Genomic DNA, 26858 nt, shown 5'->3' on the forward strand with positions numbered 1-26858 from the left:
TTCACGGGGGACAGGCCGGCTGCTTCTCTTCAACGATCTGTGATCCAAGACGGCGGACAGTTGCGGTGACGTTTGCTCGGTACGACGCCGGCAGTGGCTGCCAGACGATCTCGCCGAAGAGGGAAGACACTATTGAAGCTGAAGAGCTAGGGGGGTAAAAGATACCATCCCACGCCTGCTCAAAACGGAGGGCGATCACTTGATAGGGGAAGTGACGTGGTCCCCGGGCCCTGGTCCGTAGAGAAAGAAGCGCCAACCTGAAATGGTAGCCCGTTAAACTTCGGCAAAAGAAAACAACGGGCAGACGGCCGGTACGCGAGAGAAAAGAGACATGCAGCAGAAGAACACAAAGAAAGAAAAACATGAGATGGAAATTCTGCGGAAATTTCGACACACTGCGGAAGGGCTGCGGGACATGAACATGGGGCCACTGCAGGTACCCATTAGCCAGGATGTGGGATCCGCGAAGGCTAGCCTTTCTGATTAGACGACGTTATAATAGTACAGCACCAACACTTCCGATGATCGACATGTTCAACACTACCAACCATGTCCATGACCATGATGCTGCTCGAGTGTCTGGGGCGGCCCGAGCAGCACCTGACTTGGACTTGGGGAGCTCCTCGGGCGGCAGTGTTGGGGCTGCTCCGGTGTCGAGCACCATATCGAAGTCGGTGGCCGAAAAGGTGACATTTTCCACAGAACGGAATGCTTCTGATCCAAAAGCCACCACGCCGACAAACGAGCCGGCTGAGACAAGGCCTTCGCGCCAGAGGTATTGCAAAAGGGGCGAGACCTCTGCCGAGAAGCTCAGCGCGTTTCCCTCGGCCACCCACGAGAATACGTTGGTACCTCTCTGGTTTTTTCCGTAGTACAAGGTGCTAGGGCAGCCACGTTAGCGGGAATCTGTAATGACTGGCCAACTGATGAGTGAGTCCAAACAAAAACAACATACAAGTCCACATTGCCCAAGGTGAGACTTATGCGAGGTCTGTTTTCGTTCCATCCAAGAGGCTGCGCATGTCCAAATCTCCCGAGCCAAATCATGATTTCCGTCTCGGCCATTGTTTCCTTGACAGACTTGTCCGCATTGCGATCAGCAAACATGTCGAAGGCCACATTGGCCGTCACGTCAAGGTCGGCCAAGGCTGAGGTATCAACAGTCAGTCTCGGTGCCGGTGTCGATCCCGCCCCCATGGACCATTTCCCTGTCAGATGCATTGCCGAGATGTTGGATAGCGTGACGGGGAGAGCCGGGGCTGTCAGCTTAACGTGGGGGTAGGAGTGCACCGTATCCGCCGCCGAGGGCCATTTCCAAGTGGCATCAAAGGCCGGCGGTGAGTCTCGAACCTGGGAATCCTGGTCAGCCCTGAGAACCGTGATAGCCAGTCAGGTGGGTGGGGGGGGGGGAGAGACAAGACAAGACACGGGGCCAAGACTCGGGGGCGGGAAGGGGAGTAGGGGAAAAAGCAGGAATCCGCTCACGTACCGACATGCACTGAAAGCCCTGGCCGTCAGGATTCCACGCGTTTGGAACATCTGGTGTCGAGTGAGCCGTGCTTGCTCACTGTCGAGGGGATCTGATTGGGTACTCACATATCAACTCGCCCGATCGGCTCGTATAAGTCTTTTGGTTGCAGACGGTTGCATCGTACGAGCCAGAGCTTGCAGAAGTCTGTTTGATGCATAATAGAACCAGGACAATTGCGTGGCCCAGGCACTGCATCGTGTTGACGGAGTGTAACTCGGGGCAAATGGGCGCGGTTGTCGTGGATGTTCCAGGTTGTCAGAGATGTCAGGGAACAGGACAGTGCTCCGTACTGATAAAGCAGGGCCAAGCTGACACCGGGCTCTCTGCGTCCCCCGGCCGTCCTCGTATGCCACCGTGATGCACACTGCCCAGCCCGCTAGAGACCCAGACAGACAGGTCCAATCAGCCCCAGCCGCAAGATTGATCTGGCGCGCACCACTGGCGGATGTTCCACTGCTTTCAAGCGCTGTCGGGCTCAGGGGCGACGCAACACACCTCGGGTTGGCCCCTGCGTGTTACGGAAGCTGCTGGGTGCTACAGCAGGCGCCACCACGAGCTACTACACATAAACGCCCCTTCTCCCGTGCCGAGTCCGGCACGAGGTAAGTCAGGAACATGAGACTGCAAAGATAACTACAGGTAGACAGAGAGACCTTTCGTCCCTCCTCTCAAGTCCAGCCTGATGGCCCACAGCTGTCGGTTGCGATTGTGGAATAGTAAGGTTCGCCCGTCAGCAGGGGGAAAAAGCCGCCATTTGCCTCGATAAAATGCTCAGATCGACAACACTATCTGTGATATTGCCAAGTCATCCCAGTAAAGCCCGCCAAGAGATGTTGGGCCTGGAGATCCGAACCCCTGAAAAGCCAATGGCATGTCGCGGATCGGCAAACCAAGATAGGCGGCCTGAGCCGCACCAGCCCAGCACGGGATAGTGATCGTTTGGCAGACGTCAAATGAACGCCAATGGTGCCATCAAATAAGTGCTCTGGCACTACTGGACAATTCCTTTTTTCTCTTCCCAGTCTATCCCACCTCGAGTTTGTCGGTGGCTTTTACGCCAAGACGGAAATCTTGGTTGTCTCATGAGACAGCACACCCGCGCAATTCCCCAGGTCGGGCCTTTCGGGCAACACCATGTACGGTACAGAATACTTCCCCGAGAGATAACGGGTCAATGCATCCGAGCCCAGCCGCCAACTGCAGCCAGCATCCGGCTTGGGTCTGCCGACACTTCAGCAGCCATCGAGATCCTTGGACCTTCCGTTTGTATTCTGGCCTGTCCGAAAGAGGAAGCGAAGGTGCTATGCCGGACAGACTCATCCGGGAGACAGGATCATCAGCACTGGGAGCGGTGACTTGGTGAGGGTGATGGCATCGGCGTTTCCTTGATCCAAGGCTGCCTGTTGACGATGATCTCGATAGCTGAGATCTGTTTGCTCCAGGGGTTCGAGGAATGGGGCCCGCAACGGCGTGGGTGGGCATACACAGCATTAGTCCGGAGGTGTGTCTTGACCAATGTTATTGCTGGCGTTATTCCGATGGGCAGAGAAGGACCGCCATTGACGTACTTGCTGGGTGTGATGGTATATATGTTCATCCTTTGATCATGCCGAGCTTTTCGCGCCGAGAATTCTTCACTTCGTCTGCTGCATTGTATTACCAAGACGACTCTTGAAGAACCATAGGTCCTGCAGCAGAAAGCCTTTTTGTCTGAGCCGCCGAAACACGGAAGCCAAAGCTGCCCATGGACGCCTCCAGCTCACCAGCAAGACCCAAGATGCTCCCTCGACTCCCGAGGTCGCTACCAAGCTCACACTCGATAGCGTCCACCTTTAGTCCGGGGAGCTCGACACCAGGATCATGGACAGTGAGCCCGTGGAATCGAGATACACCAGACACCTCGCCTCCCAGCTCCGACGCTGGCTCTCCTAAGCTCCAGGCCAAACAAGCAGATGATAGTGGGAGGATCTCTCCGGTAGAGGGCTCACTCGACGGGCAGCCGCGTTTTGGGGTCGTACGCAGTATCTGCTTCGTCGGCGCTGGTTTCGTCGGTATGTCGTTGCCTATCCCTGCTGTTTGGGACCCATTGAGACTGACATGTTGACAGGAGGACCGACGGCTGCTGTCATTGCCTACCACAACCCACAGATCCAGGTCAATGTCGTCGACCTTAACGAGGAACGAATCAAGTCGTGGAACTCGGCCCATCTTCCCATCCACGAGGATGGCCTGCTCAAAGTGGTACGAACGGCACGAGACGGCGCGCTGAACAAGACACTGGTACTGCCCGGACTGCCCAGGGCTATCGAATTAAAGCAACGGCAGCCCAACTTGGTATTCTCGACCCGTGTGGTGGACGCTATCGAGGAAGCCGACATCATTTTCATTTGCGTCAACACACCCACAAAAACACACGGTATTGGCGCGGGTTCCATGGCTGATGTGAGCGCGATTGAAAGCGCAACGCGGACTGTGGCCAAGCATGCCAAGGAAGGAGCCATCATTGTTGAGAAGAGTACTGTTCCATGTGGAACAGCACAGATGATCCAGGATATTGTGAGTCGCTGCCATGTAGTCTGAACCGGAGGCAGTTTGCTGACTTAAAAACACAGCTTCGATACTACCGGCCAGATGTCGAGTTTGAGGTGCTCTCCAACCCGGAATTCCTAGCCGAGGGCACGGCTGTGGAAAACCTCATGCACCCTGACCGAATTCTTATCGGTAGTGCCCAGACACTTGCAGGTCTCCGTGCTGCCACCGTTGTCAAGGACGTGTATGGAGCTTGGGTGCCTGCGGCTCGCATCGTGACTGTCAACACCTTCAGCAGTGAGCTGGCCAAGCTTGTGGCAAACACCATGCTTGCTCAGCGTATCAGCAGTGTCAATGCAGTCAGCGCCATGTGCGAGGAGCTTGGGCTTGGAGCAGACGTCGAAGACGTCAGCCTCGCCATCGGAAAGGACGCACGACTGGGTTCCAAATTCCTCCAGGCTGGCGTGGGATTTGGGGGCTCCTGCTTCGAAAAGGATATCCTCAACTTGGCCTATCTTGCAAGGGAGCTCCATCTTGATGTGGTGGCCGACTACTGGCTTGCTGTGCTGAGAATGAATGAAGACCAACGGCGGCGCTATGCTCGCAATGTTGTGCGCGAGCTCAACGGGTCACTTCGAGGGAAGAAGATTGCCATCCTAGGATTCGCCTTCAAGGATGGTACTAATGACACGCGCAACAGCATTGCTGTTCACGTCATCAAAGATCTGGCCATGGAGATGCCGCGCGAGATTGCCATCTTCGATCCCGGCTGTGCGTCGGCCGAGATCCGTGAAGAGGTCGAGAAGGCGGGCTTGACCGCAAGCCAGCTCGAGCGCATCAAGATCTTGACCAACTGGAGGGATTGCGTCCAGGAAGCAAGTGCCGTGTGTATCCTGACACAGTGGAAACAATTCCGGGGCCGCAAGCTTGGCTCGGCCACGTCTAGCAACAAGAAGGCACGGAAACTGGCAGCTGACTGGGCGACAAGCTGTGTGGCAGACAAAGCTGATATCAGCGAAATGGACATCTTGGCACTGGAGGAGCTCATGAGAGACAAGTCGTCGGCGACTACCGGTGATGACCCATTGGAAAGACTGGCACCGCTTACGCCCTGTCCCGAAGAGTGTTCACATTGCCGCATCGGGAGCGCAGAGGCTCATGATCAGGAGCCAGTGGACTGGGCCGAGGTGGCCGGCATGATGCAGGAGCCGCGCTGGGTGTTCGATGGGCGGAATGTGGTGAACAGGCTGGAGCTCCAGAGTCTTGGTTTTAGAGTGAGGGGTATCGGAAAGGGTTTTTGAGGATGGAAAATGGGTAATGGTAGATTTCAGGACGGGAGTTTGGCGTCATCCCCATGTTGTAATTGCGTATGAATTCTTCTTGTATATCGGGCTTTTAATCGGTTTTGGTTGTTGAAATTGAAGGATAGGTTCCGGATTTGCGATGGCAGCTTTGGGTGCAGGGTTCAGGGTGCAGGTGATGTCAGGTTAGAGTTGAATTGGGGTAGGCTGTTAGTGCAATACTGAGCTGTTCGCTTAAATTAGTGCCGTGGGTTGTCCAAAATTAACAGTGCGCTCCCGCCCATCCCCCTGCCCGTTCTGTGCTTGGCAAGTCCTTCAGCCCGATCCCGTCTCAACAACCTCACCAACGGGCAGTCTCGATACGTTTCTCCGGGCAGTGTTTGTAAACAGCAACTGCCGCTCCGAATATCGCTAGCCCACCGTGTTATCAATTTGACACGACATCTTCACAGCCTGACAATACACCATGGCAATCTGGTGCAAGCTGCCGACTGCCGTCGAAAATGCCCAGCCAGATAAGCGACCAGAACAGCCGGCCGGGCGGTCTGTCTGTCAGAGACCTAGAACCACCTGTTACCAACAGCAACAACACCTCAGTCTGTAACCCGGGGCATGGTAACAGGTCACACCAGCATCCCACTGAATAGGCATTCATATACGGCGATAGCATTGGGCTCCAGTGAAGGCGTACAGGGCCGCCTCCAGCAATAACGTTCCCCGACTTTCCATATTGGTGTTGACATGTTTCGACAGCCGTCACGCCACGATGGTTCGGCCGATACGCCCGGCTTTCCCGCCGATGCATCTTCCCGTGGCTAAAAGCAAGAGCCTCATTGTGCTTCCATGACCACAGCCGAACGGAAGAGCCCCGAACGCAAGCTATGGACAACATCTGCTATTTTGTACCTTGGCTAGGCTTCCATCGGGGAGAAAAGAGGGTAAGCAGATGTGTCACGACGTCAAGGGACAACCCAAGAAGGACAAGCAAGGCTATCTTGACCGAAACGCATCACCAGATCATCTCAACGTTGGCATGACGTTTAACTTAGCAGATGGCTCTCTCGTGTTCGAACACATCTGCCCTGTTATCTGAAGGCTCATCTGTGGAACTCGGTGGCAAACTCGGCCAGAGGGAACCAAATATTGGGGGTGTATAGATGACGACGATCAACTACACTCTCTCGGGGCAGGCTTGGCAGGGTCCAGCAGGAGCGCAATATTTTTACGAGTCTCAAGACGACTCCTGGTGTTTCTTTATCACGTCGGATGATACAAGAGAGTGTGTTGGCCTTGGCCTAGGTTCGCAGATGGTAGAAGTTTCTGGCTTCGTTGGAGGCACTTTTGCCAAGTCGACCTAGCCAAGCCCACCTCAACTGTCTTCTCGCGCTGTCCGAACAAAGCACAGCAGAAAGCATCGCATGCTGTGCTGCTGTTCTCAGCTGTCTCGACGTGGAAAAAGAAAGCCCATGGATGATTCGTACCAGCAGGCATTCATTGCACACCGTCACAGAGAGCTTTGTCGGTTGCCCAAAGAGGAAATTTCTGGTGTGGAAGGATGACGTCGACCCCACCATCTCGACCAGGCGAGCAGCTCAGCCTCTATGCAGTCGCCATAGCGGTCCCCCGCTGATCTCGTGCGCGTTTCTTGCATTACCGTTCACTGCCGTTGCTGCATGCATACACGATGTGCCAACGGTTGGGATGCTGCATTGCCGAGTTCCAGTGGCCGAATGGGTTGAGCCGACTTTGACGCAGGCCTCTAACGACTGGACGGCCTACTGTCCTGGTGCAGTGTGGGCGTGCTGACCGTGGCCTCTTCGGGAGGGAGCCCCGATCGCTGGAAGCTACCCTTTCCGATGATCCTGCTACTCTGCAATAGTGCACAGCGGCGAATCGGCATCAGAATGGCAAACACCAAGAGCAGATTTTCTCAACAAAACCGCGGTGTCAGTCTACACAGTATGGCTTGAAATGTACTGCATGACAGAAGCTGCCCTCGACGTTGCACACGGCTCAAGGTGTGCAACCAGCAACTTCCTGCGCGGCTGACATGGCGACAGCCTCTGGGGAAAGCTGTCCTAATCTCTCGCCAGTGAGTCAGTAGCTTCGGTAAAGGGAACGCTGTAGGTGAGCAGTTGACCTCTACCTTGGTGGGCTGAGGTGGGTTTTTGGTCGTCAGCAGGAGAAGCTGTATAGAACACGGACAGAAGAGATTGATCAGCACAGTTGGTGCTATTTTTGCCAGCCTGGTCACTTTTACCCTGGTTGCTGCGCAGCATTCGGTTCCGGTCCCCTGGGTGTGCCGCGCAAGTGCTGGCAGCGCTTCTTCTGGGGACCGCCCCCGTTTCACCCTGCTTTGTCAACGGCCACCAAGCGACCACATTTGACACGAAACCCGAGAGTCTCATTCTGGACTGGTGAATGTCAAAGCATCTGTCACCCGGGGAGCATCATCATGCTGGAGGCTCGGAGTGAGAGGGAGGACTCACCACCTTAAAGTGAGGATGAGCCTGCTTGCTAATGGTCATTTGTTCAACTCAGCCTTCTCGAGGAGGACATCTCATTGGTCTTGGGGAAGACATCCGCTGAATGTGCCGCAAAGGCTAGTTTATCTACACCCTCCCTTACCCCAGACAACACCGTTACACGGCAAAGGCAAGTGCCCGTGTGCTTGTTGTCGCCCGTTAGTACGGGGCGCACCCAGCAGCAGTGTGGAGGGTGTGAGCGGAAGCCGGCGGCAAGGCTGCCGAGCAATGGGGTGTGTGTGTGCGCCTCTTGAGGATGGTGGGCCGGGGGGAGTGTCCCCTCGCACCTGCAGAGGGTCATATCTGCATATAACAGAACCGGTCGCCCGCCCTTGGGTCGTCGGCCCTGATCCAAACCAACCTCGCCAGCCAGACTGCCCGCCAGAAACTCTCGCCAGAAACAGTTTGCACCGCCTAGCCTATCCTCACACCAGGTCTTCTACTGGAGATCACAAACATCGCCGAGACATCGACCCTTCGTATATCTGGGTCCGGACGCCGGTCTTGTCAACCCTCCCTCTTCTGGTTCTCCTCTATGTCCCCATGTCTTTGACACAACCTGGACGGCAATCAATAGCCTGTTTTACGCAGGACACGGCAGACTGACATCGCACTTGACCGGACACCACCTCAGATCACCATCACTTTAGCAATCGTAACCGGCCATCAAAGATCCCGAGCAGATCTACTGGGACCTCGTCACCAGTATCAACATCCACAGTCAAAACAGCCCGATATAACCATACCATCCCCCTCCACATCTCCACAACCCGTTCGATCAAACAACACACTCAACGCCACCACCATGTGCCTCTCCAAGGTCTACTACAACTCCTACTCGGACGGCCAGCAGGACGTCACCGAAAAGACGTATGCCTGCCGCGATGGCAGACGCTGCGCCAACCCCGAAGTCCGCAAATACGACCGCAAATTCCCCTTCACCAAGCTAGGGGAAGCCCAGCCCGAGTCCCAGCGCAGCATCTCTGAACGCAAGCCCACCCCCTACTTTGAGTCTCGCGGTTCCAAGTCCCCTTCCCCATCGGGCAGAGACAGCAGACGGGACTCTGGCATCTACATGGGCGGCGGCTCCTCTTCCAAGTCCAGCAAGCACTACGACCCTTACGACCCTTACTCCTCCGGACCCTATCGTTCCTCCTCTTCTTCCCGGGCCCGTGGTGACCCGAGGGACTACTATGGTGGGAGGTCAAGGTCAAACTCGATCCCGCAGATCATCTACATGGACGGCCGGGACGGCTACAAAGAAAGCGGCAAGCGGTCGAGATCCAGCAGCAGGGATTACTCGAGGGATATCCCCCTCGGTCCCGTCCACTTGGCCGACGAGTACGGTCGCCGTTCCTCCCGGTCTCGCTCCCGAGACTCGACCGACTTGAGCTCCAAATACTACAGCACCAGCGGCAGGGGAAGAGGGGATGCCATGTCGGGGTACATGTTCATTGACGATCAAGACGAGAGGCGGAGACAGAGGAGAGAAAGGCGGCTGTCGACCTCGAGCGCGATGGATGAGTACGACCCCAGTCGGTACGTGCCCCGCTCTTCGCGACGGGCTTCGACGACTGGGGGAACTGTGGTCCACAATGGGGATGGCACCAGCCTTTACACTTCGTCATCGGCACCCACCGGTCTTTCTTCGAGCAAGTCTGGGTCGGGACATGTCAGGTGGGAGGATGAGGTCCGCGCCAAGAGGAACAGGCAGAACGCCGAGATTGCCAACCGGCCGGTGTTAGGCTCGGACGGCGAGCCGAAGAGCATTCTCAAGAAGAAGGGCGATGTGAAGGGCAAGGGGAGGGAGAGTGATGAGGATCTGTATGACTTGAGGAGGGCAGTGGAGGGGATGGGGTTGCCGAGCAGAGGGAGGAGGTCGTCGTCGGGGAGGGACTTGATGGATGAGTATCCGTCTAGCAGGTATGATGATGGGTTGGGGGCGAGGAAGAGCAGGGGGAAGAGCGGGTATTCGGATGATCGGTATCGGTATTTCTGATTTTTCTCCGGACACTTGGGTAATGCATGGCGGCGCGCGTTTTGATCCTTTTTGCTTTGGTCACTTTCACAGCACACGTTTGGGGATATTATGGACACGGACGACGGAACGTTTAATTCTGGGGATATGGACATGGGGGCATTTTTCTCGGCACATCTTTATTTCCTTTGTCTTTTTTCCTCATGATTTTTTGATGAACATGTTTACTTTACAGGTTATGAAATACGCGAGTATACAAAACACAAAGGATGATTATGATTTACTTTTACTATACCTTACTGATGCGAGGATGAGAGATGTGTTGTGGCGATGAGATGACGTTGGAAGCTGTCTTTGACATTGATATCCCTACCCCCCTCCCCGCTATCTTCCAGAAGGGTCACAAACCCGAACCAACGATCGCTTGGCAATGTTGTTTCAACACCAAGAAACACCCAAGATGGTCAAACAAAACGAAACATTTTGTTTTTGGCTGGTCTGGCTGGCTGCCCTAACCCACTCGTCCGACCATATCACCTTTTTTTTTTTTTTTGGGGGGTTGGTTGGTCTACCTACCCGCGAACAAGTATCTGCAACCAACAACCAGCCCCTCTCTCAGGCCAAGCTCCAGGCCACTGCGATACTCAACGAGCGGCAACATCCCGCCGCCGCCGCCGCGGACCACACCCTCTCTGTCTGTTGGGCAACGGTGCCATCTCACTCAGATCCCATAGTATATATTTATGTATATTTCCACAAAAGTTTTGCTGCCTTCCCCCCCACTACGCCATCTCACCACCGCCTGCATTACGACCCCATCTGCACTACCTCATGCGGACGCGCGCTTCTGTGTTTACATAAGATGACGGCTTGGTGATATCGACCCAACCCTTCCTGTCGTGAAAGACTTGCCCCCGCCGGTGACCGTCACCTGATCGCCCATCATCAGATGATCTCGACAACCTACACAAGTGGTGGAATCTCTTTAGTCAACGCTGTAGTGTGCACCCTCTCGCAGTATTGTTGAGGAGGAGGGAGGTTGTGCCGCGTTTGGGTGTTTTTGACCGAGAGACGGCAAAAGATGGCAAGATGACACAGCAGTGTGCCATATCTGCCGTGATGCCGGTGCTTGCTCGTGGCATGTAAACAAATCTGGCCCGTGTGCTTCGTCAATCTGTCTGACCGCAACATAAGATCCGCGCCCTGGTGGTCTCGCACCCTCGAGCATAGTCTGAGGCTTGAGAAAAAGAGACAAGACGAGATAATGAATGATTACTATTAGTTTTCCTGCTCGCCTCTCAGCAGGGGGTTCAATTCTATCCGCCTTTGTTCCAATCATCATCCTGCTTCCCATCCATTTCGTGCATAATAATGCTCATGAAAACTTCGACAGCCATAAAACTCCAGTCCTGAGACAGCAAACCGTAACACGTAAACGGGGAAAAGAATATGTGTGCGGAATGCACGGAGAGGCTCGGGGGAAGGCGATTCTATCGGGTGATAATTGCAAAAGTGTCCAGCGAGCAGCACACTGTGGTCGGTCGCTATGCTCACGCCTCGGAGCAACGCCCCAACCCCTTCAACAGCTCCCCAGCGCGCACATCAACCCCCCCCGCTCCCTTATCCTCCACCCCAAAAGCCAGAAACACCACATCGTCCAAGTAGGCGTGGTACTTGTTACCATGCTCCTTCCAGGCCATGGACGTGACATAAAACATGTCTGTCCTCCTCCGTCCCTCGTCACGTCCCCGGCCGTGGATCCAAATCGGCTTCTTGGACATGGCGTACATCTCAAAGGGAGCCCGCTGGTGAAAGAGAACGACGTACGGCTCGTACTCGCTATGCCAGCTGTAGTACGTCTTGTGCTGGATGATCGTCATGATGAACGTGTTGGAGTCGTCGGGCTTGCAGTTCTCGTCGGACCGCTGGCAGAGCGTGACCTTGAGCGAGTTGGTGGCCTGATGGATGGACTCGAGCTCGGGTGCCAGCTTGGGCATGTAGCGCGCCATGCACTTCTTGTCGTAGCTCGCGGCTTTGGGTGCGAGGTCCGATCCGATCACGGCTCCTTTGCCGTCGACGGCGCCGAAGGAACGCGAGGGGTACATGTCGTAGTGGATGTACATGTTGTCGTCCTTGTCCCAGAACGCAAAAAAGTTCTTCTCGAGGATGCCGTACGGGGGTGGCCTCTGAAGCTCTGTTCCGTACTCAAAGTCATCCTGGACGAGTGGCTCGGCAGGCCAGTCGACGAGAGTTCGGAAATCCTGAATCCATTGGCCAAAGCAGGTAAAGGCACTGTTGGACCCATAGATGGTGTATGGCTTCGTCGGCCCGTAAAAGGCGCGCGCATCGTGGGGGCCCTGGTTCAAGTTGAGCGGCGCGTACTTGCCAGTGCACTTGTCGCCTGTGGTCGGTTCAATAGGTAGCGGCTTTGGCTCGCCGACACACGTCAGGATGTTTCCCGAAAACTTGGCGTCGCAACCCGTCTCGAGGGCAATGAAGCCCTTTCCTTCGGCCTGGTGATCGGTCCATTTCTGGCCCATGAGCATCCAGGTATCATTTTGTGTAGGGTGTGGGAGGATGTTGGGGTTGAAGACGGGAACATGGCCGAACTTGATCTCGAAGTACTTTTTGTCTGTCGTCGACGCCGAGAAGATCCTGTGCCAAGCGGCCGTCGGCGCGAGGGGATTCGGACGGTCGTAGCTACCGACGTCCGGTTTCTGTTTCTTGTCCTCCTCACTGTCAGTTGTGGCCGGGCCGGAGCCAAGAGGCCTGCCGAGAAACTCGCCGACTCGGCCTCGGAGGTAGTCGGGCTGCGTGTGCCATAATCCAACGGTAACGAAAAGCAGTGCGACCACGGGGCAGAGCAACAGCACCAGTCGCTTGAGATCCCTGACGATCATGATATATAAAAAAAATACCAGCAAAACGAGCGACGGGTAAAAACAGACAGAGATAAAATGCCGATAAAGATGAGGACGGCAAGCAAAAGGAGAGAACTTGGGGTCGACAGGGAAAAGGCGGCCAAAGTACATGAGGCACAGTTAGCCAGATAATATCACCCAGATCCCTCCCCGTTACATCAATCCGAACCCACTTCTTTTTGCCCGCCCCCAAATCGCAATCGATAAAAAGAGAAAGCCGCGAGTGCTGAGTGCACGCATTCAGCCAGCCACCAAAGCTGTTTCCCGAGCCAGCAAATGATTCAACGACGTTTGCAGCTTAACTATCAGCCGACAGACGTGTTCGCGCTGTCATCCGTCAAAGTGTTCTAGAACACATCCGCCGGGCTAGGACACCCCTTGTCGATGATGATAACGTGTAGTGGCGCATTCAGTTCGTAATCAAAGAGACGCCCGTTCGCTGTTGCGCTCAACCGAGTTCCCCTCCCTCAGGCGTGAAGCTTTTCTCCAACTTCATGGTGAAGCGAACGACATGTGAAGGGCAAATCACTGCCCGTATTCGGTCCAGAGATCAGTTCCCGGCGCGAAACCGCTTGCGATTCTCCTGGAACTTCAGGTTTTTCTCTTTGGGCGGGAATGTGTGTCGCTGGTTTCGGTTAGTTGGCTCGAACACAAGTCCCGGGCGTGAGATCCCTGTCAGGTCCCGGGTGGGGTGCGCTGATTAAGCTTTTGTGCTCTGTTCAGGGGCCAGCCTCTCCGCGTTCTCTTCAGTCTCTCGACGCGCAACGCGCACCTTTTTGACGTCATGCTCTTGCAACAGCCCTGAGCTCACTTGGGCAAGAAGCATACCACTTTATTTAGTGCCTCAAAGATGAAATATTCAGTGTCTCCTCTATGGATTGTATATGAACCTGCCGTGTATGTATATGTCTTCCCCTCTCCATGGCCATCAATATGCTGTCAAAAGAAAATTTTACAATAATTCCTCATCCAAAAAAAATTTGCCATCCAAAGAGCAATACGGGTATCCAAGGCGTCGCCGAAGCGTGGTCCTCGGTTATTTACTCCGGTAACTTTGTTGGTTTGGTTGCCGTCGTAGTAGACTTGTACAGCCACTGCGGGAACCTGACGCTGGGTTCGTCAAACATCCTTGTGACAATCTCGGCGAGCCATAATGTCAGCGGTAAGAGGATGATGTGTGGCGCCAGAAAGCTCAGCTCCATGCCCATGGGTCCCGTCTTGGGAAGCTCCCAGATGTTGACCCACTGAGGAAGGTTCTTCACTCGGTGCTCCTCCCACCACCCAACTGCCGCGTAGAGCCGATCTCCCACCGTCCAGATCACCGGGCCGTGGACGAGATAGAAAGCAAACGATATCCTCCCCATGTGCTGACAGAACCGTGTCTCAAAGAAACGCTTGACCCATCCGATGTGTGGGATGGCAGCCACCAGCATGACGGCTGCAAAGAAGAGGAAAAACCACTTGACGTCGTAGATGGACTGCGACTTGAGGAATGACAAGTAGTACCACCCCGGGTTCTTTCTCAACTCCTTCACATCCGCGCTGTGAGCCGGGATGCCCCCAAGCCACATGGCGATGAAGAAGCAGTGGTACATGATGATCATCTTGTACGGTCGGAGTCGCTCAAAAAAGGCCGGGAGCTCGTTCTTGCTGGCGAGTTGTTCGACGTCGCTGATGAACATGCCCGCAACAAAAAGGGCACAGTACCACCCATCCACGATGAACATGAAGTACCCCATCAGCCCGATTTGCAGCCACAGCCGCGCGTTTCGTGTGCACCTCGCAAAGGCAAGCGCCGCCGTGTACACGACGATGGACCCTTTCATCTCGACAGGGATGGACCAGAGGTGGAAGTTGTAAGACAAGATCTCGGCTCTGGTGTGGAAGATGAAGGTGAAGTTTTTGACCTCACAGTACCACCCCCAGATCTCCGCGCCCAACGAGGACGCCCTCTTCAGAGGTAAAACCCAGATGTTGAAGACGTAGGTGAAAACCATGTAAATAAACGTTGTGGTGATTAATGGGATGTAGAGCCGCAGCCATCGCCGAAACAACGCGGATCCCAAATTGTCAGCAAGCTTTGCCTGGTCGCCTGATTGGATCAAGCTCATGGGCTTCATCGAGAGGACATATCCCGAGATGACGAAGAAGGTAGCCACGGCAAAGTGGCCGCCGTGGAAAAAGATGCGGACGAAGGGCAAGGCTACGAAGTAGCAGTAGCCATCGTAGCAAAACGAGGACTCGAAGAACAGCCTCTGATCGGGCACGTGAGCCCAGAGTTGGTGGTGGTGAATGTAAACAAGAAAAGCGGCAAAGCCCCTAAGGCCATCGAGATATGCCGTCGGTCGTAGTTTGTCTGATTGCCCATGTGTCCTCGGCCATGGGCTGAGAAGTCGCCATATCTTGTTGACCCGTAGGGAAGCCAGCATCGATATCACGGCCGAGAGTGGGCCTGATGAGGCGTACCGATGCTTCCCCTGTCTGGACTCCAGCTCAATCACGTCGCTGGGCATCGTGGGCGACGGTGGTTGAGCGGAATCATGAAATGAAAGTTTCTCTCTGGGGAGTGGCTGGAACCCTCGTGAATGTCGTCGTCGTTGATGAGTTGCCGTTGCAAAAAGGTTGGAATTTGTGAAAAGGGGGGCTTTATCGCTGCTGACGGTTTGTTGTGCCCAGAACACTCAATGCAACCCTGGCTTCAAGGGAGGTGATTGGACGTTTGCGTCCACACCCAAGGTCTTGGAAGGATCAGATTCAGGGCCAGGTTTCTCCAGCTTTAATCGCCACGGCTGGCCTGATGCGACAACGGAATGCCGTCTCTCCAGAGGGAAGGGCCGCGTGAGGATGGATAAGACAACATCGCGACAGTTTAAAAAGAGCCTGGACGCGTTAAAAACATCTGTTTGTGGAGGTCGAGATTGAGCTGTGGGGAGCCAAGACATCAAAAGCGAGCACAGCAAGGTGGGAGTTACATAATCAGTGAATACTTTCTCCCTAGACCACATTCCTACATCGCACTTTACACCGGGCAATTGCATGAGAAGCATTCGCATTCCCTCCCCTCCTGTAATTTACGTCGCTGGAGATTATCGCTTTGAACTAACGGTTGAGCATTTTCACTTTTCGACTCGTCCTCTGTCTCGACACCTGACAACAGACAACAGCAGAGGACCGGGGTAGGAGCGGAGCAAGCCGCCATCGCGGGGGGCACTCCTTGCTTTCCCCATACTCTTGGCACTGTTGCGCCGAGAAGAGCACAAGGTCTGATATCCACCTCGACATGATGCTATTCTCTGATATCAGGCTGTCAAATAGCTACGGTTTGTGATATCACTATGCTAATCGTTCTCTACACTATAGGAATGCCCTGGTTTGAGCTTTCATTGTGCCTGTTCGGTATGCATGTGTTCGCTGCCTTCAAAAACAAGTGCGGAGGCATCTTCACATGCTGGCTGAAGGCCATCTCAAGTCCCGCGGCTCAATCCAAACTGGAACCAGCTCCGCGCCCACCATGCAGGTGATGGCGCCTCCCCATCGATCTCAACTGCTGGGGAAGCGGAGAAATCGAGGGGGAAAGGCAACCAAGACAAGCTCAACGGCAGCACCAGTGCAACCCTCACGCATCATCATCCTTGCCGGCCCACCTGCCACTTTCTGGTAGAGATCGCTGTGCGGTACCTTGTGCCTTCCAGCCTGGGAGGCTGAAGCATCGTCACTGGCCACGGCAGCATGGGAGATGGAGAGGGCCTTCACCATGGCGCCTCTCCGCACTGAGACAGTCCTTGAATCTCCACCACCCGTGTCAGTAGTTCCAGCGCCGGTCCTCTGAGCCAGGGTGTCGCTCTTATAAGCCAACCTCTAGGATTGGCCAGAGAGATGATCAGAGAGGGACTGCCTCCAGCAACTGGACCTGATCACATCCTGTTCCTTGGACAGACCCCGGCACTACACCTTCTCTCCCCGCCGTGACATTCAGCCATGTGCGGGCAGCCTGCTGGAGCACGCCCCCCAGATTCTAGTACTCCTCGGCAAAGCTTGTGACCGACCTGGCAGCCCGCGCCCCCTTTGATATCCTCTTATTATTCGTTCGTCTCCCCTCTCCAAACCTGACCTCCATGCGTCGTCCGGTACCTGTCAAGTAGGCCAAGACGTTGCAAAGACCGTCTTGACAGCGCAAACCACACACCAGAGCCGCCCATGATGAAGTGGAGGCCAGCCAGGTTGAGCTCGCCGCTCTCACCACTCCTGCCAACAACCCCCTTGGCCTCTCCGACTCTGAGCGTTCCCTCCAAACTCCGAAACCGGATTCCCTCGCAGATGAGGAGGACCTTCCCGGCCTACATCCTCATCGTCACCCTTCTCATCCTCCTCTTCAAAGCCGAAGTCTTTCCCTCCCAGCCAGCACCAGTCGGCTCCTCCTCCTCCGCCATCACGAGGAGAAGCCACCTTCAGAAACCCCTCGGGAGCGGCAGCTCCTCTCACCACCAGTCACCGCAACAAGCCGGCGACTTCCCCAAGAAGATCTGGCAAACCTGGAAGGTCGACCCGTACAACTTTGCCAAGCGGGACAAGAACACGGCCCGGACGTGGACGAGCAAGAACCCGGGGTACCGCTACGAGGTGCTCACCGACCACAACGACCTCCTCTATGTCGAGTCCAAGTACGGGTCCGGGCCCGGCGGTCTCGACCGTCCAGACATTGTCGAGTTTTACAAGACGGTCACGGCGCAGATCATCAAGGCGGACTTGCTGAGGTATATGATTATGTATGCCGACGGGGGGGTTTATGCGGATATTGATGTCGAGGCGCTGAAGCCGGCCGAGCGGTTTATTCCCACGAGGTATAATGTCACCGATATCGACATGGTGATTGGGGTGGAGATTGACCAGCCCGAGTTCAAAAAGCATGAGATTCTGGGGGGGAAGTGCATGTCGTTTTGTCAGTGGACGTTTATGTGCAGGCCTGGGTTGCCGGTGATGCTGAAGCTGATTGAGAACATCATGAGCTGGTTGGAGGAGCTGGCTAAGCAGCAGAATGTGAGTAGTGTTGGGGAGGTGGAGTTGGCGTTTGATGAGGTGATTAGCGGGACGGGACCGTCGGCGTTCACGGGGGCGATTTTGGAGGATATGAATTCCAAGAGGAAGGGGAAGGGCGGGCAGAAGATTACGTGGGACAATACTTTCCATAATTTGGACGAGTCGAAGCTGGTGGAGAGGGTGTTGGTGCTGGATGTGGAAAAGTTTGCAGCTGGTCAGGGGCATTCGAACAGTGGGAATCATGACGCGAGGGGGGCGCTGGTGAAGCATCATTATCATGCGAGCAACTGGCCGAGCAAGCACCCTAGGTTCAAGCACCCGGCGTATGGGGAGGTGGAGAGGTGTAATTGGGACGCCGAGTGTGTGAGGAAGTGGGATGAGGATGTCGCCCAGTGGGATGGCCTCTCGGAGAAGCAGAAGAAGAAGATTTTGGACCGGAAGCAGAAGGAGTATGAGCTGGAGATGGAGAGGTTGAAAAAGGAAAAGGAACAGGCCGAGGCGTTAGAGAGGCTGGGACGGGCGGAGAGGGAGAGGAAGAAGCGTGAGGAGGAGGAGAGGCTCAGGAAGAAGGAGAGGATGGAGGAGGTTTATCGGAAGGCGGTGGAGGAAGACAAGAAGAAGAAGAATCAACAGATCTTGCTGGAGGCTGCTGGACTAGGACATAAGGAGTCGACGCCGCCTGGGCCTGGGTTTGTTGCTCCGGCTCCATTACCTGGACCTGGTGTGTTTCCGCCTGCATTATGACGAAGGGATGGCGAGGGGTGTTGAGATATTGAGCGAGTTAGACTTGATTTTATGGCAGGAAATAATAATGTATTAAGATGATTCCCTATGGCATTTGTGTGACTGTGGCTGATGGTGTCTGCTCCAATCAGGGTGTCCATCTTCACACTCTATTTGACGGGTAACTGCAGGCCAATGAACGACAGGGGCTGGTTGCCCCTCTTTTGGTAAGCGCACACCGGGACATCCCTTGCGACTCAGGTGCACGGATCAGCTTGAATCAGGCACCAAACCGCCCGCCGCCGAGAGTGGAGCGGCGCCACCCCAACCTTAATTATTTCCCCCCAGATTCCAGCCATCAATTCCCCCACACACGACACCAGACACGACACATTTCACGTCCACCTTCAAACGGCTGGCTGTGTGGGAACAGAGAGACACACAGACATCATCGTCCGATACAACCCTACAACATGAACAGCCGCAACGTCTATCACACCTATGATCCGGCGGTCGACGGGGATGAGACAGATGGCTTTGTTACTGCCTACCGAGAGTGGGAGGAGTCCGCTCATCGCCATAACGCTATAAGTCAGGACTTCGCCAAACAGTTCCAGACCCTGTGGCAAAAGTGCCACGAGCTCGAAACAGAATGCCTGGAGCAAAAGAAAACAGTCAAGCTCTGGCAGCAGGAGGGTCGGAAGATGGAGCGTGAACTCAACTATTACAAGTCTGCTGCTGTAAGGATGGAACCTCGCCCTCCGCCCCTCATCCACAGGCTGACCCCGGGACCCCTAGGAAAATGCTGGCTTTGCCTTTGTTATTATTGATGGTGATGGCGCCGTCTTTGACGAAGAGTTAATTGCCCTTGGCGAGGAAGGCGGTAAAAAGGCTGCCCATGAGCTACACAAGCACCTTAGGGAATATATGCAAGAGGAATGCGAACTGCACAACCTTGACAATATATTTGTTCACGTCGTCCTTAACGCCCAAGGCCTTTCCAGCGCTCTCGTTCAGTCAGGAACCCTGCCAACCGGCGACTACGCCGCCGTGACCAAGTTTGGCCGTGGCTTCTGTCGCGCCCAGCCCCTCTTCTCCTTCACTGATGTTGGCGGTGGCAAGGAGCAGGCCGACCACAAAGTTCGCAAGCTATTCGAAATGATGGAGAAGAACATCCAATGCAAGTTCCTTGCTCTGGCCGGCTGCCACGATAACGGATACGCTACCTTCTTGGAGTCGTACCGCAATAATCCCAAGATTCGCCTTCTCGAGACCACCCCGGCCGCGGCTGACTTTCGGAACTGTCACTTTGATCGTTTCTCTATTCCAACTGTCTTCCGCTCCGAAGCTGTCCCCAGCAAGCCCGGCTCATCCAGGCCTGTCACCAACAAGCTGGCTACCGTCACCACTCAGGCTATGATGAATTCTCCCAGTCCTAAGCCTCCTTCTCCCGCCTTGACGACCGCCTTCAGGCCCAAGCCTGCCGAGGCCACTAGCAATGGAGGCAACAGTTATGCGGCTATTGGCAAGGCTGCTCCTAGTCAGACGTTCAGCATTGTGCCCAGCAAGAAGAAAATTACTCAACAGGCTTTTATACTGTTTAATAGGGATGACGAGCGTGTCGATGCCCCTCTTCCCAAGGCCGACCCCCTGGTCGTTAAGAGAATGGAGGAGCAAGCCAAGGCAATCGGGGCCAACTTTTGTAACAGATACCACCTCTCGCCGAATGGCACGGGTTGTAAAGCTGGCGACAACTGCAGTTACTACCACTCCGAGACCAAGCTCAGCAAGCAGGAGATATTGGCCCTGAAGCACAAGACCAGGAAAATTGTCTGTAATAACGGTAGCATTTGCGACGACTTTTCTTGCAACTTAGGGCACCATTGCCAAAGTCCGGTCGGTTGTTACTTTGGCTCCGAGTGCCGATTCTCCAAATTTCACGGCATGGACATTGTGAGTCTTTTGGTGTCTTTAGGTGCTATTGTTGTCGTGGCATTTTGGCTAACAGCATGCAGACTCCGACCCTTAAGGTCTATGAGGACGGCACAAGAGAGGTCATCTCTAACTAACCGCACCAGCCCCGCGGACCGGGCGTTGTTGGATTATAGTATTATTTATAAAGTATGACCGGATCCATGCTTGCTCTTGATGCGAGCTGGCTGGCTATACGCGTTGGGAACTCAGGCGTTGGAGGCCCGATGCAGAGTTTGCAACAACTCAAAAGAATAATGCGTTGATACAACGTCAAAGCGGCCTGATTCATGTTGGATTTCACAGCGGGATGTATGGTCAGCGCACTCAGTCTTTACTTTATGTAGACCCATCAACTCGATGATTTCTACTGAAAGGGACACCGTCTCGTGCCGTCACTTGTGAGATACCTTGTGGATTGAGAAACAGTCCAATTGTCAACCAGGTCCGCGCTCCTTCGCTTCGTCCCTCTAGCTCCCTCTCCTCCTTTTCTGACCCCTCCCAGACTTGTCCCTTCCCCTTCTTGGCCGCTTCGCCGACGTAGGTCCGCCACCTGGCGAGTCCCCCGCACCGTCGACCTGGGTCAGTTCGAGACTGATGTCTTCTTCCTCCTCCGCTTCCCCAGCATCTGTCCCTCCACCGACATTGCCGCCCGGTTCCGCGTCGTTCTCCGCACCACCGCCAACCACAGAAACGCCCGGCTCGGCACCAACATCATCATCATTGTTATTATCATCGTCGTCCGATCGAAAGCCGTAGTGATCATCAGAGTCGTCATTGATGGTCATGTTGAAGGAGGGATCCTCAAGGTCATCCTCATCCTCTGTGTCGATGTGGTTTGCAGGATCGTTCAGCAGCAGCCTCTCCGTATTTCTGTCCTTTGCGTTTCCCAAGTACTTCCCCAAGATTATCTGAAAGGCCGTCCTTGCGTGGCCCGGCGCCTCCACCCTCTTCTCATTCAGCACGTGGTTGAAGAGCGTCGCGCAGGCCCAGAACCGGCCGACGTGTATGCCCGGGTTGTCCTGCCAGTCCCCTCTGGTGTTCCTCCCGATTATCTTGCTCACGTCGGGGTTGTTTTTGTGTTTTGACAAGCCCCTTACGAGCAATCCGGCCATGTAGCCCAGGCGCCTGCCGAGGACGGGGTGTTTGACGTATTCCTTTGCGGCTTTGACGTTTGGGAGGTTGAAGATTTGGCCCTTGCCTGTGGTGCCCCATTTGGTGCCCTTTAGGCAGGGGAGCATGCAGTAGTGCCAGTGGTGCCGAAGGCTGGTTCTTTGCCTTTTTTTGATGTCGGCGTAGCAGGTTTGCTCGTGGGTTTTTCCTTGGATGGAGTCCTTGTCGGCGAGGTTTTGGCATTTGACGAAGTGGTCGAACTCATCATCGACGGGGTTGTCGGGGGGGCCGGTTGGATCTGCGGACATGGTTTCTGACGTGGGGTTTTGGTCTTGCGAGGGGGAAAGCGGAAGCGAAAGTTTGCAAAGACACTGCTGGTCTTGCGAGTTGAGGTTGGGGAAAAGGTTGGTTGCGGAGATAATGAAGCAAAGGCGTAGAAAGGCTCGATCAACAAGTCAGAGAGGACTTGTGCTTTGCCTTTTCAAGAACAAGTAGCGGACAAAGAAAGGGTCTCCGCCTCCGAACGAAGTCGGTCTCGCAAACAAAGGGCCGCCTGTCCCCCATTCCGGAACAACGTGTCGAGATCAGAATAAAGAAAGATTTCTTTTCCTTGGAGCGGAAAGAGCCATTGTCAAAAAACACGCCAAAACGGGATAAAGGGGGGGAGGGGGGGTTGGCTAACAAATGCCTTGATTGTGTGTTACCAACTCCAACTTTGTCTCCGATCCAACCCCCTAATCCAAGTAAACAAACCACCACCCCCTTTTCCCCTTCAAAAGAACAAAGCCCTCCCCTTTTTCCCTTGGCTACTCACTCACCCCCTCCCCACCAAAAACTCATCAAACCACCCCACCGCCTGCAAAAACGCCCCCTCCTTCCCAAACCTCTCACTCTCCACACTATAGTTCGCCCTCACCGCAAACCCATGCGGCGTCCCCCCATAAACACCAACCTGATACCTCCCCCCGGCCCCCAGAAGCAACCCCTCCACCTCCGCCCTCCTCGCCGCAGTAAGCAGCTCATCCCTATCCGCCGCCGCGACACTGACCGGCTTTTCCACCCCGCTGATCTCCTCATCAGTCAGCAGACTCGGGTGCGCGGCAAAGGCTACATCTGCCCCCCCCGGGGAAGGGTTGACAACCCGGAGTGCGTACCGCCCCCCAAAGCAGTAGCCCGCCGCGGCGATACTCGAGATGTTGAGGCTGCCGCGGAGGTGGGAGATGGCGGAGGCGATGATAGGGTCTGTGACGGGGGGTTGGTGAGCTGCTAAAAACGCCGGGATGGAAAAGTTGGCGGAGGCGGGGTCGTTGATGTCCGACGGGGCGGGGGAGCCAGCAAAAAGGTCTGGGACGAGGGTGAGGTAGCCTGCCCGGGCGAAGGAGTCGGCTAGCAGCTTGTTTTGGAGGAGGTTGAGGCCGAAGACGTCGGTGAGGAGGAGGATGGCGGATTGGGACCGGGGTTTGGTGCGGGGGGATTTGGGGGGGGCGGGGAGATGTAGACTGTTACTGTGGGGGGGTGTTAGTGATAGGACAAAGAAAAAAAAAAAAAGGGGGGGGGGTTGTAGGGGGATATACGGTTGTTGGCGATCTTGATCTCTTTGCCTGCTGGCTCGCCGGTGTGAGCGAGGATGGAGGCGTCGATGGGACCGCCGGTGTTCTTTTTGGCTCCGGGGTCGGCTTGGACGGCGCCAAAGAGGAGCAGGGCGCTCGTGATGATGGAGGAACGCATGGTGTTTGATGTCGATGGGTTGAGGCCGGAAGGGAAGTTGCGTCTTCCATCAACGGGACGAGACGCCTATAATATATAAGGAGGCGACATCGTCAACCTTTCCTACCAGGGTCACCATGACGATCAGGGCCCTTGCATGCAATTGATTACCTGCATCACATCCATCCACACCCGAGCATCTTTACCGAAGAAGCAGAATAAAACCGGCGAGTTTCCCGATTGGGATCCGGGTTTTCCAATGTACCTATTTTGCCGTCTGCTCACCATCGGGATGTTGGATGTTCCCTACATTGTAAAGTCCGCAGGCTAGCACCTAAAGCCGATGGCCCGGTACTATTGTCACATCTTCTCATGGCCAACATTCCCTCGCTACCAAAACTCATAGGTTCTGTAGCGCAGTACCTGGCCACTTGCAAGCGCACGAGTGAACTACGCTCTTTGGATTGTATGGTAATAAATCCTCAGAGCGACTACCCCTCCCTGACGTAACAGTCAACGGTGTTAATACAACCCAAGAAACGGCTTATATCTCTGTCCCAATTAACAGGTGCCTGCGCGGGCTCTCGCCGAAGCCACCGCCCTCCTCTCCTCCAGATCAACAACTGCCGGCTAATCTTCCCAACCACCTCGCTGGTCCACGCGTACACACGGCGCATGCGTTAGTTGCCTCCGGGTCTGCTGATACTCATTAAAATCTATTCTTTAGCCCTATCAAGACATTATCGTCATCAACACCATCACCCACACCATCCCCTCATCGTTTGTACACAACAGGGCGTCGTCACCAACGCCCCCATGAGTGTACACCCCAAACTTTCCAACACATCCAGTTGTCCGTTGCAAGCATGTACACATTCCCGCTGCTCCGTCTATCATACGCCTTCATGAGATTCATCACGCCACTACACTGGGCTCGTCATACTTCATCCCCAGCAACGGCTTCATAACCGCCTGATCTGCCAGCCCTCCCTCTCAGTGCATCCATCACAGCCGGACTCTCATACATCTCCGTGTAGTTCACCGGTTGTCCACCGAGCATCGCGGCGCCCGTCTCCCTCTTGCCGAACAACGGCGCAGGGTCACACCAAAAGTCCTTGCAGTTGGTGACGCAGCCGCGGTTGTAAGGGTTTCTGCTCTTTCGCTTGTTGGCTGGGTTGGTAGCAGCTCCCTTGCCGCGGGCTGTTCGCATAAAAATGTCAACTCCGAGGAGTCGGCTCATTGTCTTGAGGATGCCACCATGTCTGTGGCCATGCTTGTGGCCGTGACCACCTGCGCCGGCGGCGGATCCGGAGGGAGGTTGCTGTGTCGGATCCAGTGGGGCGCCAGTCGAGGTGAAAGCGGATGCCAACGAGGTGGCAGAAGTGTGGTGGACGCCAAACATGTTCTCGTAGGTCGTCATGGCGCGGGCGAGCTGAATCAGCTGGACAGACAGAAGCATGGACACCCAGACAAGCTGGAGCGATGCCCAGATGGCCGTCAGCATCGTGTAAGCGTCGGCGTTGACGACCTTGCAGATGGAAGGGGCGAGAAGGTTGCATTCTTCCGAGGCATCGGGTGACACAATGTTGAAGTAACGGTAGGTGAGAAAGTCGTAGATGATAATGGCGAGGGTCAGGTTGATGAGGTACATGAAGAAGTGGCGGTGGTTGTTGATGCCGACGCAGTTGTAGACCCACGGGCAGTGATGGTCGTGTTTGGCAACACAGCGCTGGCACCTACGGCAGTGCTTGCTGCGCAACGGAGTCCGAATCATGCAAGTAACACAGAAATGGGCCTCGTCGTACTTCCACTGGCTGATCAGCTCATCAATGACCGCTCTCTGCTCCGCAATACCGTTCATCTTGGGTACGAATCCGGGATCGTCGACCATGGACCTGACGTAGAAAAACCCAGTCAAGCCAAGGGTCACGGCGAAAAGGAAGTTGAGCAGGTAGGTCCCATCTTCGCCAAATGCAGTGGTGGGAAAGACAGTAAACAGCCAGTTGAGCCCTACCCAGAAGAGCGAAGCGGCAAAAATACCGGTCATCCAGGGCTACATTCAAATCAGCAAGAACCTCCGCAGACAACAGGCAGCATAGGGGGAAGCTTACCGTCTTCTCAAACGACCTCATATCAGGTGGCGCATAGGCGATAACCTGTTGGCCAACCCACTGGATCGAATAAGCCACAATAAGCCCGATAGGAATGCCCGCGTAGACCGGCATCCCAGCAAAGATGTGCAAAGTCGCCCAGACCAGGACGAAGGGCCACAGGAAGAAGAACTTGGTCGTGAACCCCCTCCTATCCTGCAAAAGGTAGCTCGATCCCGGCCAGCTCGGTATTATCGCATTGGCGTCCTCATCGTAGCCGCACTCTTGGAGGGCCTTGTGCCATGCGCCTGCCGTGTTCAGCTCCTTAGCTGTGATGGAAGGTGTCTTGCCCGTCGTGGTCTTGGCGAACCGATCGGCGCCGTACTCGAGGAGCTTCTGAACACACCCAGCGCTTCCCTTTACGAGTGCCCAGTGCAGAGCCGTAAAGCCTTGCTCGTCCTTGGCGTGAACGCTGGCGCCCCATCGTAGAAAGACGTCGACGCAAGCTGGATAGCCCTTGTAGGCAGACCACATAAGACCGGTGTGGCCGTAGGCATCTTCCACATCCACCGGTATGCCCTGGTGTAATAACAGGACAATCAGAAGAAGGTTCCCGTTAAAGGTGCTGATGTGTAATGTGTTGTATCCCTGAGCATCGGAGATCAAGGGGTCGGCGCCGTGTTGGAGCAGTAGGTGGACGGTGTAGTAATGACACCGCTGAGCAGCCCATTGTAATGGTGTGGCCACACTCTCGCCTCCTTTTCGGTTGATCTCGGCGCCGCGGCCGATCAGGAACTTGCACATGGCATACTGGTTGTTGATGGCAGCCCACTGCCAAGAAGAGAAATTGTCAGCTTCATCCAGAAAGAGCTCGGCAGAAAAATAACAAACATGTAATGGGGTTATCCCCTCGCCGTCGGTGTAAGTCGCATCGTAGTCGCCCGTCTCGAACAGCTTCTCCATGCCGGCAATGTCACCCGTCCTTGCCATCTGCATAATGTCACTCTGGGCTGGCTCCCCGTCGCCGGGGAGGTTGCCCAACTCGACCTCATTGTTGAGCTTTGGGGTGGCTGTGTCCGACTTGGATGGAGGTTGGGCGGGCGCGCCGTTCGCCGAAGGGGTCGCTGATGCTTCGGGACGTTGCGCCATCGTTCAGGATGGGCTTCTGTGGGGTGCTGCCTCCTGAATAATCCGGTCCGATCTCGAGTGTTCAGTGGTGGGCAGTGGGTTGACCCCTGGCCGCTGCTCTGTTTCGGTGCCCTGATCGATGGCGTTTAGTAGATCCGGATGGGGCACCAAAGAAGAGGAACTGGGCTGGACATGCCACAAAAGATGGTGAAAGAATCAATGACGTTGGTTGAAGACTAGAATCTTTCCCCAGGAATTTCTTCAGCGACAGGAGCACAGGAGCCAACAACTGTTGCTTCTGCAT

At 55.1% G+C, this 26858-nt stretch overlaps 10 protein-coding genes across 10 annotated transcripts; 4 read left to right on the top strand and 6 right to left on the bottom strand.

The window, feature by feature from the left end:
• Positions 1–493: 493 nt before the first annotated feature.
• Positions 494–5964, bottom strand: QC763_703370 (uncharacterized protein; the record flags this gene model as incomplete). Its single annotated transcript, XM_062915341.1, has 4 exons — positions 1597–5964; positions 1490–1539; positions 956–1350; positions 494–881 (listed from the first exon to the last, which is right to left on the bottom strand). The coding sequence occupies exons 1-4, from the start codon at positions 1724–1726 to the stop codon at positions 494–496; spliced, it is 963 nt and encodes a 320-aa protein (XP_062761293.1). The 5' UTR covers positions 1727–5964.
• Positions 1907–5616, top strand: QC763_703360 (uncharacterized protein). The gene is made up of 3 exons (XM_062915340.1): positions 1907–3582; positions 3639–4087; positions 4144–5616. The coding sequence occupies exons 1-3, from the start codon at positions 3276–3278 to the stop codon at positions 5359–5361; spliced, it is 1974 nt and encodes a 657-aa protein (XP_062761294.1). The 5' UTR covers positions 1907–3275; the 3' UTR covers positions 5362–5616.
• Positions 5965–8691: 2727 nt separating the features above from the next.
• On the top strand, positions 8692–9885 carry QC763_703350 (uncharacterized protein; the record flags this gene model as incomplete). The annotated part of the gene is made up of 1 exon (XM_062915339.1): positions 8692–9885. The coding sequence occupies one exon, from the start codon at positions 8692–8694 to the stop codon at positions 9883–9885; it is 1194 nt and encodes a 397-aa protein (XP_062761295.1).
• Positions 9886–11414: 1529 nt separating this feature from the next.
• QC763_703340 (uncharacterized protein) lies at positions 11415–12764 on the bottom strand (the record flags this gene model as incomplete). Its single annotated transcript, XM_062915338.1, has 1 exon — positions 11415–12764. The coding sequence occupies one exon, from the start codon at positions 12762–12764 to the stop codon at positions 11415–11417; it is 1350 nt and encodes a 449-aa protein (XP_062761296.1).
• Positions 12765–13825: 1061 nt separating this feature from the next.
• QC763_703330 (uncharacterized protein) lies at positions 13826–15298 on the bottom strand (the record flags this gene model as incomplete). Its single annotated transcript, XM_062915337.1, has 1 exon — positions 13826–15298. The coding sequence occupies one exon, from the start codon at positions 15296–15298 to the stop codon at positions 13826–13828; it is 1473 nt and encodes a 490-aa protein (XP_062761297.1).
• A 1687-nt stretch (positions 15299–16985) lies between these two features.
• QC763_703320 (uncharacterized protein) lies at positions 16986–18566 on the top strand (the record flags this gene model as incomplete). The annotated part of the gene is made up of 1 exon (XM_062915336.1): positions 16986–18566. One exon carries the CDS (start codon positions 16986–16988, stop codon positions 18564–18566), a length of 1581 nt encoding a protein of 526 aa, XP_062761298.1.
• Positions 18567–18889: 323 nt separating this feature from the next.
• Positions 18890–22275, top strand: QC763_703310 (uncharacterized protein). The gene is made up of 4 exons (XM_062915335.1): positions 18890–19285; positions 19344–20498; positions 20561–20961; positions 21022–22275. Exons 1-3 carry the CDS (start codon positions 19019–19021, stop codon positions 20612–20614), a joined length of 1476 nt encoding a protein of 491 aa, XP_062761299.1. The 5' UTR covers positions 18890–19018; the 3' UTR covers positions 20615–20961; positions 21022–22275.
• QC763_703305 (uncharacterized protein) lies at positions 20987–21937 on the bottom strand (the record flags this gene model as incomplete). Its single annotated transcript, XM_062915334.1, has 1 exon — positions 20987–21937. One exon carries the CDS (start codon positions 21935–21937, stop codon positions 20987–20989), a length of 951 nt encoding a protein of 316 aa, XP_062761300.1.
• Positions 22276–22443: 168 nt separating the features above from the next.
• QC763_703300 (uncharacterized protein) lies at positions 22444–23407 on the bottom strand (the record flags this gene model as incomplete). The annotated part of the gene is made up of 2 exons (XM_062915333.1): positions 22444–23130; positions 23204–23407. The coding sequence occupies 2 exons, from the start codon at positions 23405–23407 to the stop codon at positions 22444–22446; spliced, it is 891 nt and encodes a 296-aa protein (XP_062761301.1).
• Positions 23408–24273: 866 nt separating this feature from the next.
• AKR1 (palmitoyltransferase akr1) lies at positions 24274–26654 on the bottom strand (the record flags this gene model as incomplete). Its single annotated transcript, XM_062915332.1, has 3 exons — positions 26318–26654; positions 25448–26257; positions 24274–25389 (listed from the first exon to the last, which is right to left on the bottom strand). The coding sequence occupies exons 1-3, from the start codon at positions 26573–26575 to the stop codon at positions 24274–24276; spliced, it is 2184 nt and encodes a 727-aa protein (XP_062761302.1). The 5' UTR covers positions 26576–26654.
• Positions 26655–26858: the final 204 nt, after the last annotated feature.

This window comes from Podospora pseudopauciseta, assembly GCF_035222475.1.
Source record: "Podospora pseudopauciseta strain CBS 411.78 chromosome 7 map unlocalized CBS411.78m_7, whole genome shotgun sequence".
NCBI lineage: Eukaryota > Fungi > Ascomycota > Sordariomycetes > Sordariales > Podosporaceae > Podospora > Podospora pseudopauciseta.